The sequence below is a fragment of the Acipenser ruthenus genome, chromosome 1, assembly GCF_902713425.1.
Source record: "Acipenser ruthenus chromosome 1, fAciRut3.2 maternal haplotype, whole genome shotgun sequence".
Taxonomy (NCBI): domain Eukaryota; kingdom Metazoa; phylum Chordata; class Actinopteri; order Acipenseriformes; family Acipenseridae; genus Acipenser; species Acipenser ruthenus.
In genome coordinates this window covers 78569778-78586502 of record NC_081189.1, presented here as the reverse complement: position 1 = coordinate 78586502, position 16725 = coordinate 78569778, and the positions used below count along the sequence as shown (strand labels likewise).

The 16725-nt window shown below is 36.6% G+C and overlaps 1 protein-coding gene across 29 annotated transcripts in view; it reads right to left on the bottom strand.

The window, feature by feature from the left end:
* Window positions 1–16725, bottom strand: part of LOC117421380 (receptor-type tyrosine-protein phosphatase delta-like) — a 607967-nt gene that overhangs the window by 30899 nt on the left and 560343 nt on the right. For 21 of the 29 annotated variants that reach the window (XM_059030127.1, XM_059030157.1, XM_059030132.1 and 18 more), the window contains 3 exons: window positions 13180–13221; window positions 12581–12678; window positions 1215–1338 (listed from right to left, as the gene is read on the bottom strand). In XM_059030127.1, coding sequence (XP_058886110.1) covers window positions 1215–1338; window positions 12581–12678; window positions 13180–13221 — 264 coding nt within the window. The remainder of the gene's footprint in view (window positions 1–1214; window positions 1339–12580; window positions 12679–13179; window positions 13222–16725) is intronic. The other 8 variants (XM_059030168.1, XM_059030171.1, XM_059030224.1 and 5 more) reach the window with 1 other exon arrangement.

The following is a 16725-nucleotide window of genomic DNA, read 5'->3' as shown; positions in this document are numbered from 1 at the left end:
TTTACTTACTTGATGTAGTTATTGTGTGTTAACATGTATCTAATAGTTTTAAGGAATTCCTTTTAGAAATTGATTGTCTCTTTTTATTAGAGGTATCTGTTTTGGACAGATTTTCTTTTCGGGAAACATTCTATTGAAAAGCTATATGGTTCACTAAATGACTAATCGCAGACTACTAAAGAACTTTCTAGAGAAATGTGTTAATTTTCTGTACTTTCTTTGGCTCATACTGGAACTGTGTAAGTTTTCCCTACCAATAGCCACACACTGTATTTAAACTATATAGTACATTTTGAAATTAAAACAAAAGGCCAAGTGACTGATTGTGGACTGGAAAGACAATTGGTTTATTTGGTAATATTGAAACAAACACATTTTTCACACACTTTCACACACACCAGACAGACAGAATCTTTTAATCTTATAAATACCTTAATACCTAGATTAATAAAATATTTTAATATGTTTTACTTTCTTTGGTAGTCACTAATGAAAAATAGCATCAAGTCAATTATATTTATTAGTCAAGATATTTTATCTCAGAATTAAATGACTAGGTTAACTCATATTATATTAAGCTCCTGGTAGCTTTATTTAGGAATTCGAATTTAATGCAGGAAGTGAGATTATATATTGGCTTTACTAATGTAACCTTGAAATTTACACCAAAACATTCCAAATGAATATACACAAACCCCAAACCTGCCGACCAACCTGATATATTTCAAACAGTTCTAATGTATACTGTTGTAAATGTTAATTATAACAACAGAGTCATCCATGACAATGTATGATGAGGTTTTTAATTAAACTAATGTACTATATTCTTCCAGCCCTGGTTATCGATGTATATACTGGATAGGCTGTCAGAATAAAAAAGCCTTTTTATTTTCTAAACCGGATGAACAAACATGCCCAGAACTGTGCCCATTATTTACACATGTAAACATTATTTACATTAGGTTCAATGATTAGAAATCATAAACAAAAGCACTCTATCTGGTCACAACATCACATATCATATTTAATTTACCGACTTTCCTTGATGAAAACTAGTCCACATCTGGGAGGTTACTCAACATCCTCTGCTTTTGACCAACTCTGAGGACACCTGATTAGTGCTGTGCAAATCAGGCTTTAGTTTCCTGTAAGTTTTAACTTTCTTTCCTTCTGAAATGTTATTATTGTGGATTGCTATGTCATACGTTTCTTACCTTCAATAGCAAAAAGCAGGACCCGGGAATGGTCGTATGCAATCACATTTGCGTATCTATTCTTTGGTTTGTTAACTTCCAGGTTGGAGTGCTCCCATGTAAACTGCTGGCCTGGATCAATAGACTGCAAGAGAAAGGATGCACATTTTATTAATACTGTTCAGGAAAAGAAACTCTCAGGTGATAAATGGCAGGAAAGTCTTGTAGAACAGGTTGGCACTTATTTTGCATAAGATAACACTTAGCTTCTGGTTGTTGCCACTACATTTACAGTTTTAATTTCAACAACATGCTTGAAGACAAAATAATGAACAACTGGATTTATCAATTTCTCAAGATTGAAATGAGTTAGTCGGTGGTTTATGCAAGTGCCCAAAATAGTCAAATGTTCTTTAGATATCACAATAAAAGCCTGGGTCTGAATAAAGCTGTGCAAAGAAATTCCAGTGAAAGCGTAATACATTATTATCAGTTTAAAAATCCAGGATACCAAATAGTTTAATTCACTTTTCACATAGCACCTCCTTATATATTTACCTTTTAAAAAAAATGATTGATCTTAAAATAAGATGAAGGAATGAAATATCTGACTGAGCTTCAGGCTCTCAAATTGACCACGAGGATGCGAGTGAAAAATATTGCAACATTTTTAAGATATAACCTTAAACCTTTTGAAATAACTAATTACACAATTTAAACCGCCAAGAATATTTTTGGATATAGTCCTCGTTTCCTAGCCATTTGCACTTGCACATCACATACATCACAGAAGTGAAAGCACTAATAACAAAGGACATGCAAGCTTTGAAAAGGTCAGACTTAAATTGCAGCTTTAGTAATTGCTGGAATGAAGGTCTTTTTTATGCTCTGAAGCTCCATCTTTGACTCCATAGAGCTGTGTCTATGGTCCAGGAGACAGGTGAATTGTGATTGAGGCCTACAGATCAGACAGGTAACATTTCTTGTCACTTGAGAACGAATTGAATAAAGTAGATCAGTCAGCTCTGGAAATAGCCTTACCAACTTAATTTTCAGATAGAAAAAAGCTGAAGCTGGAACACCACAGTGCACTCTGTTTTGAGTCCAGGCAGTATAGTGATTGATTTGTACTGAATGCAAACATGTCTGCCTGCATTGATGCTATCCTGTAATACTATCCTTAATGCAAGCCAATAATACATTACAAAAACAAAACAAACAAAAAAAAAACACCTAGATTAGACTTGCATGCTGAATGACTAGTTTTAAATAGTTAGACAATGCTTGACAACTAATAATCTATTATTTATTTTTTTAATAATTATTTTGAGACCTTTCTGTGGTCTACTCAAGTAGAAATAAATGTGCCAGAATAAAGTTTGCATCCACTCCTGGTAACCTAATTTAAAATGGAAGCTGATTTCTCCAAGGTGGTATTAAGAGTTTGCTGAAAGGCTTCATTTGAAAAGGGGGTCCTATTATATTCCTGCAATAAGACAGCCAGAACTAAGTAGAGGGTAGCTTTCACTTGGCAGAAGTCTATCTTGGGAGTAATTCAAGGGTATGAAACAGTATCTAAATTAGGTTTACCAACAACCATAAAACTGGCCCTATGGTACTTAGAAGAATCACATGCAAACCCACATACAGTGAGCATGCAATTCAGGATCAATTAGACTGCGTAATTAATGGTTTGAAATATACTTTACTATGTTCACTTTTGAAAACAGACTCTTTTGAGTCTGGTTACCTCACCACCATTAGTTACCACCTGTAGGTTCCACTGGGATGATTTATTAAGAATGTTTTAGTACAAAATAAACATTTATCTTGAGAAATGTGTAGCTAATTGGCTTTTGTTCTTGTTAAATTATTATTATTATTATTATTATTAGTTTATTTAGCAGATGCCTTTATCCAAGGTGACTTGCAAAGACTAGGGTGTGTGAACTATGCATCAGCTGCAGAGTCACTAACAATTATGTCTCACCCGAAAGATGGAGCACAAGGAGGTTAAGCGACTTGCTCAGGGTCACACAATGAGTCAGTGGTTGAGGTGGGATTTGAACCGGGGACCTCCTGGTTACAAGCCCTTTTCTTTAATTATTATTATTATTATTTATTTCTTAGCAGACGCCCTTATCCAGGGCGACTTACAATTGTTATAAGATATCACATTATACATTATTTCACATTATACAGATATCACATTATTTTTACATACAATTACCCATTTAAACAGTTGGGTTTTTACTGGAGCAATCTAGGTAAAGTACCTTGCTCAAGGGTACAGCAGCAGTGTCCCTCACTGGGGATTGAACCCACGACCCTCTGGTTAGGAGTCCAGAGCCCTAACCACTACTCCACACTGGACCACACAGCCTCCTTAAACCACAGTAATTTAAAGCATGTCATGTCGCTGCATACCAAAATTAGCAACAATCACAAGCCTTCCTTTGAAATTTGGACCCTTTCTCAGGCAATTTTTTTTTTTTAAGATTTTTTTTAATCAGGGCATTTCTCTTCATATGCTATACTTTTCACTAACAGTTCACTAACATTTGATTGATCGGGCAGCAGTGTGGAGTAGTGGTTAGGGCTCTGGACTCTTGACCGGAGGGTTGTGGGTTCAATCCCCAGTGGGGGACACTGCTGTTGTACCCTTGAGCAAGGTACTTTACCTAGATTGCTCCAGTAAAAACCCAACTGTATAAATGGATAATTGTATGTAAAATAATGTGAAATAATGTATAATGTGATATCTTGTAACAATTGTAAGTCGCCCTGGATAAGGGCGTCTGCTAAGAAATAAATAATAATAATAATAATAAGCTTGCACGTGACTTTAAATTATCCTTGTTAAGCATAGTTCAGGAGGAAGAACAGCCCCAGTGCTACGCCACTTCCAGTATTGTATAACATACCTGATTTGTTTGTTTGTACTAGAATCAATCTCCAGCCACCTCCCCCTTCTCTGGCAGACTTAAGCGGGGATCTCACTAAGCCCAGTGGGCACGAGGCCAAATATTGTACATCATCATATATCACATTCTGTTGTCTGTCCCGATCACATGTATTCATTGTCTTTACATTCTGTTTAACAAAATTATATTTCTACATATATGGGGTGTTTGTCTTGATCTCCTAAACTGATTAAATTGCACTCCCACTGCACAATGATTTAATAATCTAAAGCACTGTATTTATTTACTTATATATATATATATATATATATATATATATATATATATATATATATATATATATAATACATGGATGAAGGCTATATTTGCATCCTGAGCCATTTGAAAAAAACTGGCATAATACCACAGTAGTGACATCAAAAAGTGATAATTCCTCTAGAGGAAAATATACTTCAACTTTGACCCATTCGACTCCTCAAGACCATCACTTTCAATTCACACACAAAATGTCTCGTTTTCAATCACTAGACAACACCCACTGTACAGAAATGTTCATTAATGATCAACAAAATGAGAATACGTTAAAAAAAAATGATGTAAAGCTGGTACATTTGTATCTCAGACAAACTGGAGCGGAACAGGAAATTAAAACAAGGTAAAGGCAGTCATCCAAATAAAGCTGAAGCACTAACAAATAACGACATAGAATGTCTGTCCAGCACTGAAACACTACGTTTAAAAAAAAAAAACAACTGTACTGCTGAACCTCGTCTTCTTTAATATTAGCATCACAAGGGTATCCATGTATTATTAAAAAAATTATAGATGGGCCTCTTCAATGAGTTACAGGAAAACAATTCCATCTCGGGTTTCTGTGACAGTTTATAAACGACTCGACCTTCCTGCTCGTAATTTATCACATCACAGAAACCCTGGATGGAATTATTTTCCTGTAACTCTCTCTCTCTCTCTCTCTCTCTCTCTCTCTCTCTCTCTCTCTCTCTCTCTCTCTCTCTCTCTCTCTCTCTATATATATATATATATACACAGATGTATATTTAGAGACCTTGGAGATTTGGATGTACAGCATGGCAGAGCAGACACCAGGGAGAATGCCGTTATTTAAACAGTATATAATATGTTGCTCCTAACAACCTATTACAGTATTCAGTACTTGACCTAAATAAATTATTGTAACTTGACTTGAAAACACAGTACCTTCACCTTTTTGTATTGTAAATGAGTACTATGTAGTGTTAACTCGTAATCGATATTGTGACCATATGTTAAAGAGTAAGTAGCGAGGTTCCAAAAAATATTGCGTTACACATCCCCATGTTGTGCTACAACTGTCTGAATAACGTACCTGTAATTTTTCTTTTCATTGTTAACATCCTGACAACTTTTTACACTTGTAACTGTAAACATTTGTTTCAAACCTCTTTTCAAAATGTCCACTCTAGTGTATTGGGGTTTGAGATCTGTCCTTTAAATCAGTGTTTCTCAAACTGGGGGCGTGTGTGGAACTTATCCTGGGGGCCTGAAAAGGTTCAGGAAAAACGTAACCGCTCACATCTTTACTTATCTACAGACATATCAAAACCTCTAGAAGGCACTGCACATTTCACTGGTTCCTTTTAATTATGCGTAGCATTGTACAAAGTCAGAGCTTGTATATGAGAGGTCAGTTGCCATCTGTATGCAAATCAGCTTAATACGGGGTGTGCATATATATATATATATATATATATATATATATATATATATATATATATATATATATATGACGAGGGAGTGTTGGTTGTTCGTGCTAAAGAAAAAAAAAAAACACAGCAGAAGTGAGAGACAGACAAGCCAGTGAAACTGATTCAACTGAAGTACCAGTAGGAGACATTGAGAGCCACACAAGCAGTGAAGTGCAAAAAAAAGGCTGCAACACAACATAAACTTAAGCAGAGGAAATATCAAGAGGATTACAAACAATATGGCTTCACCTATTCAATGATTGAAAATGAGCAGTACCCACAGAGTGTTTTATGTTTAAAAATGCTTGCACAAGATAGCATGTAACCAGTAAAACTGAAGAGGCAACTGCACACCAAACACGCTGCACAGGCAGATAAGCCAGCACAGTATTTTCAGTGGAAAGAAAGAGAAATGAAAGGTTAATGGGATTTTATGAGCAAACAAACAACAATCCCTGCAAAAGCACTAATGGCTTCCAATGAAGTTTCCTACCTAATTGTTAAATGTAAAAAGCCACACACACTTCAAGCCATTCCGTTGTCCAATTATATGGTTGCATGGGGCATTAATGATATTGCCAATGATGTAAAGGTCCAGCTGATCGGGTAAAACAGAGCCCAAAATACGCCTTGCAGGGGCTCCCGAGTGGCGCATCCAGTAAAGGCGCTACACGTGGAGTGCAGGACGCGCTCTATAGTCTGGATGTCGCCAGTTCAAGTCCAGGCTATTCCTTTGCCGACCGAGGACGGGAGCTTCCAAGGGGTGGCGCTCAATTGGCAGAGCGCCGGGGGGGGGCTAGGTCGGCCAGGGTGCCCTCGGCTCACCGCGCACCAGCGACCCCTGTAGTCTGGCCAGCCGCCTGCGGGCTTGCCTGTAAGCTGCCCGAAAGCTGCGTTGTCCTCCGACGCTGTAGCTCTTGGGTGGCTGCATGGTGAGTCTGCAGTGTGAAAAAAAAAAGCTGATGGCACACGCTTCAGAGGACAGAGTGTGTTCATCTTGGCCCTCCCGAGTCAGCACAGGGGTGGTAGTGGTGAGCTGAGCATAATAAAATAATTGGTGATTCCAAATTGGGAGAAAATAATAAAAATAATTGGCAACGACTAAAAAAAATAAAATAAAAAAAAAATACACCTTGCAACTCGATCAGTCTACAGACATATCCAATTCAGCTCAGCTACTTGTGTATGTGTGATACTGCCATGACGGGAAGCTGCAAGAAGATTTATTATTTTGCAATTCACTTCAAGGAAAGATAACAGGACAATAAATATTTTGCAATCTTAACAACTTCATGCGAGAAGAAGGGCTGCAGTGGCCGTGCTGTGTTGTATGTATAGATGGAGCCGGTGCTATGATGGGAAAAAACATTGGACTGAAAGCAAAAGTTCTGAAAGTGGCGCCACATGTTGTTTTCACACATTGTGTTATACACAGGGAAGCTTGAACTGGAATTTGATTGCGTCCTGCAAACAATAAAAATAGTGAACTTTGTTAAATCTCGCCCACTGAATTTCAGATTGTTTTCAGTGTTATGTAGTGAAATGGGATCAGAATATGAGTCGCTGCTTTTGCATTCCAGAGTCCGGTGGGTACCTCGAGGAAAAATCTTGATGCGTTTCTTTGAGTTGAAAGATGAACTGCACTTGATCCTTCTTGATCACCTTTTGCAGAACACCTGCATGACTCAAAGAGTCTTTCAAACCTCGCATATTTAGCAGACATTTTTGAGAAACTGAATGCGCTGAATGTTTCACTCCAAGGTCCCAACACCAGCATTCTGCTATTGAATGACAAAATTGTGGGCTTCCGGAAAAAAAAAACTTGACCGCTGAAAGGAACGACTGGAAGAGGGTAATTTGGAAATGTTTCCAGTGTCGTCAGTGTTCCAGTGAGTTTCTTGAGGATAATGAGCTTGAACTTGAAACGATGAAACTTTAAAACTTATAAAAAATATGTTGAGGATTTGACTCTAAATAAATATGACTTGATTCGACAGCCCGGGGAATGAACTGTCAGACCAGCCCGTCAAAAGAACTCTGTTCTCGCTGCTTAGCGCCCTCACAGGTCAGGAGGGAGATTTACAACCAAAACTCACTGTATTGCTGTCACAGTAAGTTATATATTTCAAGTTATCTTAGGCACTCTCAATGAATTTTGTTTTTTATTTTGTAACATTAACATTAAAGAATGGATAAACACTTTGAAAATATGGCCCATTGTCTTTTAAGACACATCTGCTGTTTGCAATTGGGACAGCACATTGTTTTGTATACAACCTGAAAGTTTGTTATTGGGCTTTATTTGAAGCACTCAGTATAGTAAGCAATCTAAAATGCTGATATCTTAGTGTACTTTTAATGATGTATTACTCCTTTGTATTGTGATACCGAACTCATAAAGCCAGAATCACTTTTACGCCGATCCCGGAAGACAGAGATCAGTCATGCTTCTTATCCACACTGAATGTGCTCGGTGTCTGGCTAGTAGGGTTCGCTGTTGCGCGATGAGGAGAATAAGTCCCTGCCGGTTTCCCGTCCCCACCCCTGGGAGCGTCAGAGCCAATGCGACGCCCCCTTCGGAGTCACTAGCAAAGGTTGGCCTCTTTGCACAACCTGGACGTGAACCGGGGCCGTCCAAGCTGTATGACTCATCCTGTGCTCCCCGCGGCAGCGCTTTAAATGGATGAGCCATTCAGGGACCCTGACATTCCAGTTTAAGGTGTATCAGGCAGCTTTTCCAGAGCATGATTTATTCCCGAGTGGTTTTTTTCTCCATTACTTTATATAACAATATGAATACACATTAAGGTTAAACTTGACTTCAGGGCCTTGAGAGATATAATTATCATGTGTTGACCTCAAAACGTCCTTTTGCTTTTCATGAGTACGCTCAGACTACATTGCACATTTATGTGTATTTTTAATACACCTAGTCCAGGGCATAGTTCACATAGCACAAATATCTACTTGTAAAGAAGCTCCTGCAACAAAAATAATCCCCCCCCCCCCCATGAATAAAGTATTACAGCATTACTAAAATAACTATCATGTGTCTTTGTAGGCTGATTTCAAGACCTGCCCAGAATTATAATGAAAGCTTGTATTATTAGACACCATCTGATGACATCAGATGCAGATACACCTGAAACAAAAGATCAAATAAAAAAAAAAAAAAAACACACACACAGGCACAGAGACCCACGCCCACGCCCACAATATACAGTATATATATATATATATATATATATATATATATATATATATATATATATATATATATATATATTGCTTAAACACTTTTGCAAATCTTCTTTCATTTATCTTGCAAGTAATTCTGGGATGCCAATTTACTGTGTAAAAACCATGGTATTGATATGGCATCCTGGCAAGCAGCCAGGACATGACTTCATCTTTTCAGACATTAGCAGTCCCAGAGATGAGATAGTGCAAAAGGTTAACCACAGTCTCTCACAAACAAAGGTTCTGCGAGAACAATGTCTAGCAGAATTCACAAAATATTGTTGGATTTTACAGAGAGCTGGGTCTTTATAACAAAAATACATATCTTGAAAATGAGTCAATTTACTGATAGGGCCACACATAGAAAATTGCTATAGATTTTTTAATTAAAACATTTCACATCATTGTATACTGGCTTTTTATTCTATGTGTTAGGAACATATAGAAATTCAGATTGATTTCACAGTGTACACATTTTTTGTATTTTTTCATTTTATTTTTATTGCTATCCAGGCCATGCAATTTTAAGAATCTATCTTTGTGCACATCACACAGCATTATTCACAATAAAATGAATAGATTCAGTAGAAAACACATTATATTTTTCAGTGGGATGCTCCCCCAGGACCAGGCGTTTTTTGGCTGTAGTTCACTAAAATTCTATTTTTTACAGTAGCATCTTGGAAATGGTGTCCTTTTTTCAGAACACTCTGGGGAACATTATAAAGGACTTAAGAAAACTATACAAACTTTTCGCTTTTTTAAAGTATTTTGTTATTATGTATTCTACTTAGAGATACATGTATAAAAATGTATTATTCTATGACTGAGGGACCTTGTTGAAAAATATTGATGTTTGGGCAAATCACAATACATTGTTTCATCTGAGTGATTGCAATGGCATCATACACGTTTTTTCTTAGGGTCTTTGTAAGCAAAATGGACACTACTCGATTTATTTTCTCAAAATAAATATTTATAAATAAAATAATAGTTATTCATTCCATTATTATCAGTAATAAGGAAAAAAAAACTACCTGATACATTTAGTTCATTAGCTAGTACATGCTTATATCCACTCGTTTCTTCATATTTATAAATGTTGTAAAAACAGAGACAGAATAAATAATTAATATAATTATAAGTCAAATACATCAGATTTCCAGTGTTTCCCCTTTTTTATTCGCTCTAAACACATTCCTGTGATGTTTTGTTACTGCTTTTGTCTCTGCCTGCCTGCTGTGAACTGTCTCCGCCCTCTAGACACTAAATGCCCCTCTCAGTGATGTCACACACACACACAAAAAAGAAAGAAATATCAGGAAGTGAACATCAGTCCCTCCCCTATCCATTGATATGTGTTTGAAGCTTGTACTGCAAAGTACGGTGGCCATGTAAGTCATCAAAACAAGTGCTTTGTTTATCGTGTTTACACAATCGCGGTCCTAGAAACCCACTTCAGTATGATCATGTTAACATGATCCCAGCCTGTAAAGGGTTAAGGTAACTGCAAATATTGGCCTTTCCACTTGAATTACTATTATTTGGCGTAATGGCACTGTGCACTCATTGTGTTGAGTACTGGCCAGTGTTGCTAATTTGTAAAGAAAATCCATGGCATAGCTAGTATTCTTATTATATGCTTCTCATGTAACTATGAGCAACGATAAGACAGAGGCAGAATGCTGAAGGGCACTGCTAAATACAGTGTACATCAAGCAATACAGCACTTACTCCAGCTCTATGTTTTATACTGGAATTTATATTCATCTCTTAACCTGTAACGACTATCCACAGGTCTTGTGGACGCAGAGCGCTATTAAAATTCCCACTGCTCTTCTGCTATGCACAGCCACTCACAGGTGGGTATTTCAGTTAGAATGAATACTTTTGTAAGCTACTAGGAGTTAGTTGTAGAGTCATATGGGGTTGACATGTTGCAAAAGGAAAGAACAAAGCTTTTCAGATTTTTTTTGATACATTTTTCTTAAAAATAATTATTTCGTACTTATTGTATTTCTTATTTTAGCCAATGGCACTAGTTCATGTCATTCTAAACATTGGTGGTATAAACAGCCCCGTTCTCTACATGTCGGCAGCCCCAAAAAGAGACAAATTCACTTGTTTTGGTGGATAGTAGTTACGGGTTAAAATAGCACCCATAGCTCATATTCAGAGGTTGAAATACTAAACAATAGTTAAATGTGGTCTTTGTCTTGAACAAATCCATCACTGCTAAACTGGAACAGGTGTTATGAAGAAATGAAAGCAGCTGAAGTGCATTGTAGGGTGATCAGAAAACAAATGCATCTGGCAAGTCTGTATAGCCTTTGTAGGCTTAATAAAATAGAAGGCTTCAAAAAGACAAAAAAAAGTATAAACACCATTCATTATAGTTCAAAACCAGATTACATAATTTGTACCTTTTAGTAACTGAAATTATGCCCTCGTGATCAGCCCTGGGACACGCTGCCAATAAATAGATTTCACTGAATCCTCCATATTACACTTTCTTTGAGCCGTAATGACTAGAGTATGATGTAACTTTTTCAGCACCGCAATATTAAATGGCAAACAATTGTTATTCCAAAGTAGTAAATGTGCTGTTCAATCAGAAATAGCAACAGGTCAGACTTTTCATTTTAACAGTTAATTAAAAGCTTGATGTGTTCAATTAGTAGCATTTGGCCTGTTTTATCAGGTCATTTGTTCTGGGAGTCAAAAATGAAAGCTCGTTAGAAAGCTTACTCCTGGTTTTGCAGAGGATGAGATTGTTTAACCCTTTGCGGTCCGTTTATTCAGCGCGTCTCAGGCACGTCAGGTCCAATTTATTTTCACACGCGCAGTTTATTTTACACGCACTGTTTAAAAGTAATTTTATTCACAGTAAAACAGCTTTAAAAGACACTGCATATCAACAGGACACTGTTGTGTTGCATCTCCAGCCCTGCCCCACTCCATGTTCACTGTATTTATCACATACCTCTTTATAGTCTACTGATAAATCTCCTCCTGATCACTCGTTTTATCACCAAACTCCTCAATAATGCGATCCAAGTCATTATTTTATTACTATAACATCTAAAAAAACTCTGCAAATGTCCGTGATATTCTTTGAGCCCTGGATGCGGAAGCAGCAATCTTGTTTGTTTATGGCCGTGTTATCTCTGTATTGCCGGGGCTATGTGTATTGCTCAGATTTTTTATTTTTTTTTTATCTTAGAAGCACCCAAGGCTGCCTATAAAGTGGCTAGGCTGAATTGTGATTAAACTGGCAACTTCATTTTATAGTTCTGAGACAGAAACTGAAAGGCAAATTTGCCTAAAATACAAGTATGGATAAATTAACATTTACTGCCCAAAGAATTATAATTCTAAAATGCAGTTTGTCTAGGGTATGCTATTATTGGCATGTTTTCATATTGACTATGTGTAATGAAAGGAGACCATGCATGAAACACGGACATAAGCAAGTTACCTCATATTCTTGTGAAAACTTCAAATTGTCGTTTGCCTTTAGCCTTTCAAGTTGATCAGCAAGTTCCATGATGGGAATAGGGGGGTGGCTTGCCATACCTGCCAAATCAGACAAGAAACACATTTTGAGTACATTGTGCCACAGAGAGTCAGGTGACAGAATAAAAGAGTTATTTGAAAAAGCATGATGTATGTAAAGTAGTAATGGGAAGGTGAGTCTCGTTAGGCAGATAGTTTGATTACTCAAAGCAGGACATGCTCACAGGAGATGAGTTCTGAAGCCAATAAGAAGTCATCAAGCATTTCCAAAGCTGTCATTCCTAGTGTAAAAGAAAATGTTATTGTGCTGCATAGTAATACGGTTAGCCAGACAATGAAAGACATAAAAGTTAGGCATGATGACGACTTCTGCTTTGAGTAATAACAAGCTACAAGATGTAATTTCAAACTTCTTCTCCTGTAATGGATGGCATGAACACTGTGTAGATTAGATGGTGTAAGGTGAACTTAAAACAGACGTTAAAAGAGCCTAAAGAGAAGAAAAGAAAGTATATACACCAAACATAGGAAGTCACATATGCATAAACAAGGCCAACTAACTTGACGAATGGAGGTTACCAGGGTAACCGGAGAGATCTGAGCCTGCAAAGGAAATGGTGGTATAAATCAAACTTTGCAAAAATGAGATGGACAACTTAAAATAATAAAAACAGGCTAACTAAACAGATGCACAGTACAAAGGATTCAAGATATGAAAATATATATACAGTCTAAATACACCCAGGATCTTTTTTTATATTTTTTATTTTATTTCATTGCTTATGTTAGTTTGCAACATAGCCTTTAACATGCTTAAGTTTTGTCAGTGAAACACTCGTTTCCATGCTCTTGCACATACCAACAATCACAAGAAAATTAATTGAAGAACAAACAACCAGACTTCAAAAAATGTTTTCATTCACAGCAGATTGTAGTGAGAGAGGTTTGGTGAGGAGAAAAACAGCAATAAACAATGGTCTGGAGTTGCATGACTGAGCATAATTACTGGTCGCTCATGTGAACCGCCACAAATTAGTCCTACAATCTACTTCAGGTGTAAACATCTTTGTCTAGTGAATGAAAGGGAATGGGGAGCCATAAGCCTCAGTCTACCAGCTGAAACACATCTTTTTGGACCCTCTTTTTCTGTTTTATTTCAACAAATACATTAGATTAACTATGCAGCAAAGAAAACCGATTGCATCAAATTGTAAACTGCAGTCAATTTGCTGTGACGAAAGAAAGTGTGTATGTGTGTGTGTGTTATGATGGTGGTAGTTTGGGGGCTGTATGCTTTTGTGGGTCCTTCATTTTAACAGACAGCTGGCAAGACATTTAAACCAGGGCACCTTTTGACCACTGTGAAAGCAGAGATATGCGTGCGATGTACTAAACAGCTCTTTTTCGTGAACAACTGTCGTCATATCATTGCAATTTTATGAACAGCATAAATTAATGCTCATTATACAAGATAGATCAGAATTTGCATCTCACTATAAATAGATTCACAACACCGAAAGTCAAGATCCACCTGTCAAAATGATAATGGATAAATGAGAGGTATAGTGAACAGAAAGATGCAGTAGGCAAATATAATAGGAGCGAGCTATGGCTTCTGCAGACTCCGACCTTGAAGCAACTATGCCACCAGCCAAAAAGAAAAGGAAAACAAATTTCCACAAAGACGAAATTGACCTGTTAGTGAAATGGAAAGAAATAAAGAAATATTATTTAACACTTCGCAGGGCCAAAAAAAAATGAAGAAACATGGAAAGAAATAAGTAACAAAATAAATTCACTGGGACACTAAGCAACAGACACTGGACATTTTAAAAAATGGCTTTTTCCCTATGCTTTCAGTGCTTTAATTTAAGAATATCGTAGAAAACTTTTGTTTGAGTTTATATATTAGTTGTGTAAAGGAACAAAGTACAGTACATTCAGTAGGCTAAGGAAGTAAATACATTTCATCGTGTTTAGTTGTCTATGCACCAGAGTTGGGGTCAATTCCGAATTGAATTGGAATTCATGGGTCAATCCCAATTCCAATTCTAGAATTGAGAAAATATCAGTTACAGAATTGGAATCGAAAAATTATAAGAATTACAGAACTGGAATTGACATGTTGAAATGAGTGGAATTCATCAATTCCATTTCAATTCCATTTCGTCCGACCCAGGTTTGTACAAATCAGTTGCATTGAATTACTTTAAAAAACTTTGATGCGTTTCACCCATTTTCATATCAACACTAATTGTGATGAATTGGCTAAAGGTATATTTAATTTATAGTCTGTATTCATCATAAAGAACTAAAGCATTTAGATCATGAGAAGATTTAGTGCTGGTGAAGCCTGGTTTAATAGTTTCAAGAGAACACATCTGCGTGTAACTCACACAAGTGAAGCTTACCGACAGCATTGTTAGCTTCATATTTAATGACGCTTACTACCAAATTGAAATAGAGCAATTTTCAAAGGATAATTGTGTGGTAAAAGTGTCACTCTTAAATAAATCAACATTTATTCTCAACATTATAAAGACTAATTTATCAAGTAATTGTTGGTTTGTCCCAGGTGTCCTGAGAATGAACACCACAGCAGGTGGTTGATTAAAGGTTAACAAGGACAGTGGGTCGTTTCTATATTCCAGTCCGACGTCGTACAATGTGAATACTACGAGTCAGTGTTTTCATATAACGACAGCCAAACGAGTTGATCGTATTACCTTTAGAATTCCACCAATACCACTCGACTTCCTGTAAAAATACGACAGGTGGATTTTCCGAGTTTCCGAGCTGATTAAGTGGACAAACACGACTTACTTAATACATTAGGTTTATTTAAGGCATCGGCAGAGACAACTACAGAGACAGAGAGCATCAGCAAATATAAACTTCAGCTGAAGATGTGTGTGCATCATATTCGATGATTTCACAGTTGGGACATGACATGACTCACATCCACCTGGAAGACCATCAGTGGTAGACGTCCCCCATATTTGCATGACTCTCTCTTCTTCTGCAGATAGACTGCAGCAGGGTGGGGGGCCTCTGCCTGTTTTCTCACTCTCACGTCTCCACTGCTGATGTTTTTTACAGGTTAAGCTACTATAATATGCCCATTTCTTTTTTGCTTGCACCCACGTTATAGTCCTCCCGGCAGCAACAGCACCCATTTTATTTGCTATCTCTGTCCATTTTTTTTTTTTTGCTGAAAAAGTTATTCTGTTGTTCAGTTTCAAAAATAACAATTCCTTATTATTCTCAACTTCATCTAACAGCACTTGTAAGCTGGGCCGCTAAAATGCTTATTTTCAGCCATTTTTTTTTATTCCATTATCCCTTGTCTCCAAACACATATCATATTCCCTTAGGAATTAATATCCTTTTATTTAAATGGTTTAATGTGTCATGTGTGTTCTGACAGGTGTAATCACTAATGGTGGATATTATCTTTTTATTACTTACTATTTTTATTTAGGTTTTTTTTATTATATTTTTATTGTTTGTCATCTTTATGTCATTCCGTTGTATTGTTTTAATGTTAAGCGCTTTGTGAAGGTGGCCCACCTTGAAAGGCGGTATCCAAAATAAAATTTGATTGATTGATTGATGGTTATATATACCTATTTAACTATAACGCTATGTAATACAATCTGTGTGAATGGTGCACTTCCAAACAACAATTACAGTCATAAAGGTTAGTTGAAAATGTGTTTTAGGACATTTAATACAGTAGTATATGTCTCCTACAGAAAGTTTTGCATGTGATTTTTAATAAATAATAATAAAAAATGTTTGGTTTATTTTATATTTTAAGGTTCTTTATATTAAAGTAACTAAAAGCCTGTAAATGTTTAAACAGGAAGTTTCACATACATAGCTAGTTGAATCTACATCAGTGAGAGGCATGCGTAAAATAACCGAAGTCGTAAATCTGGAAAAAATTATGATACATCAAGGGAAAATGCGAAAGTTCGACATTAATGAGGTTCGTACATTTGCATACTGCCGCAGGGATGAAACTAAGTTATGTGTGTGAAAATGACTTTAATACATGGCGGGTAGGTCTACGAAGTCACAAAAAACGTAGGAAAAGTCAAGATA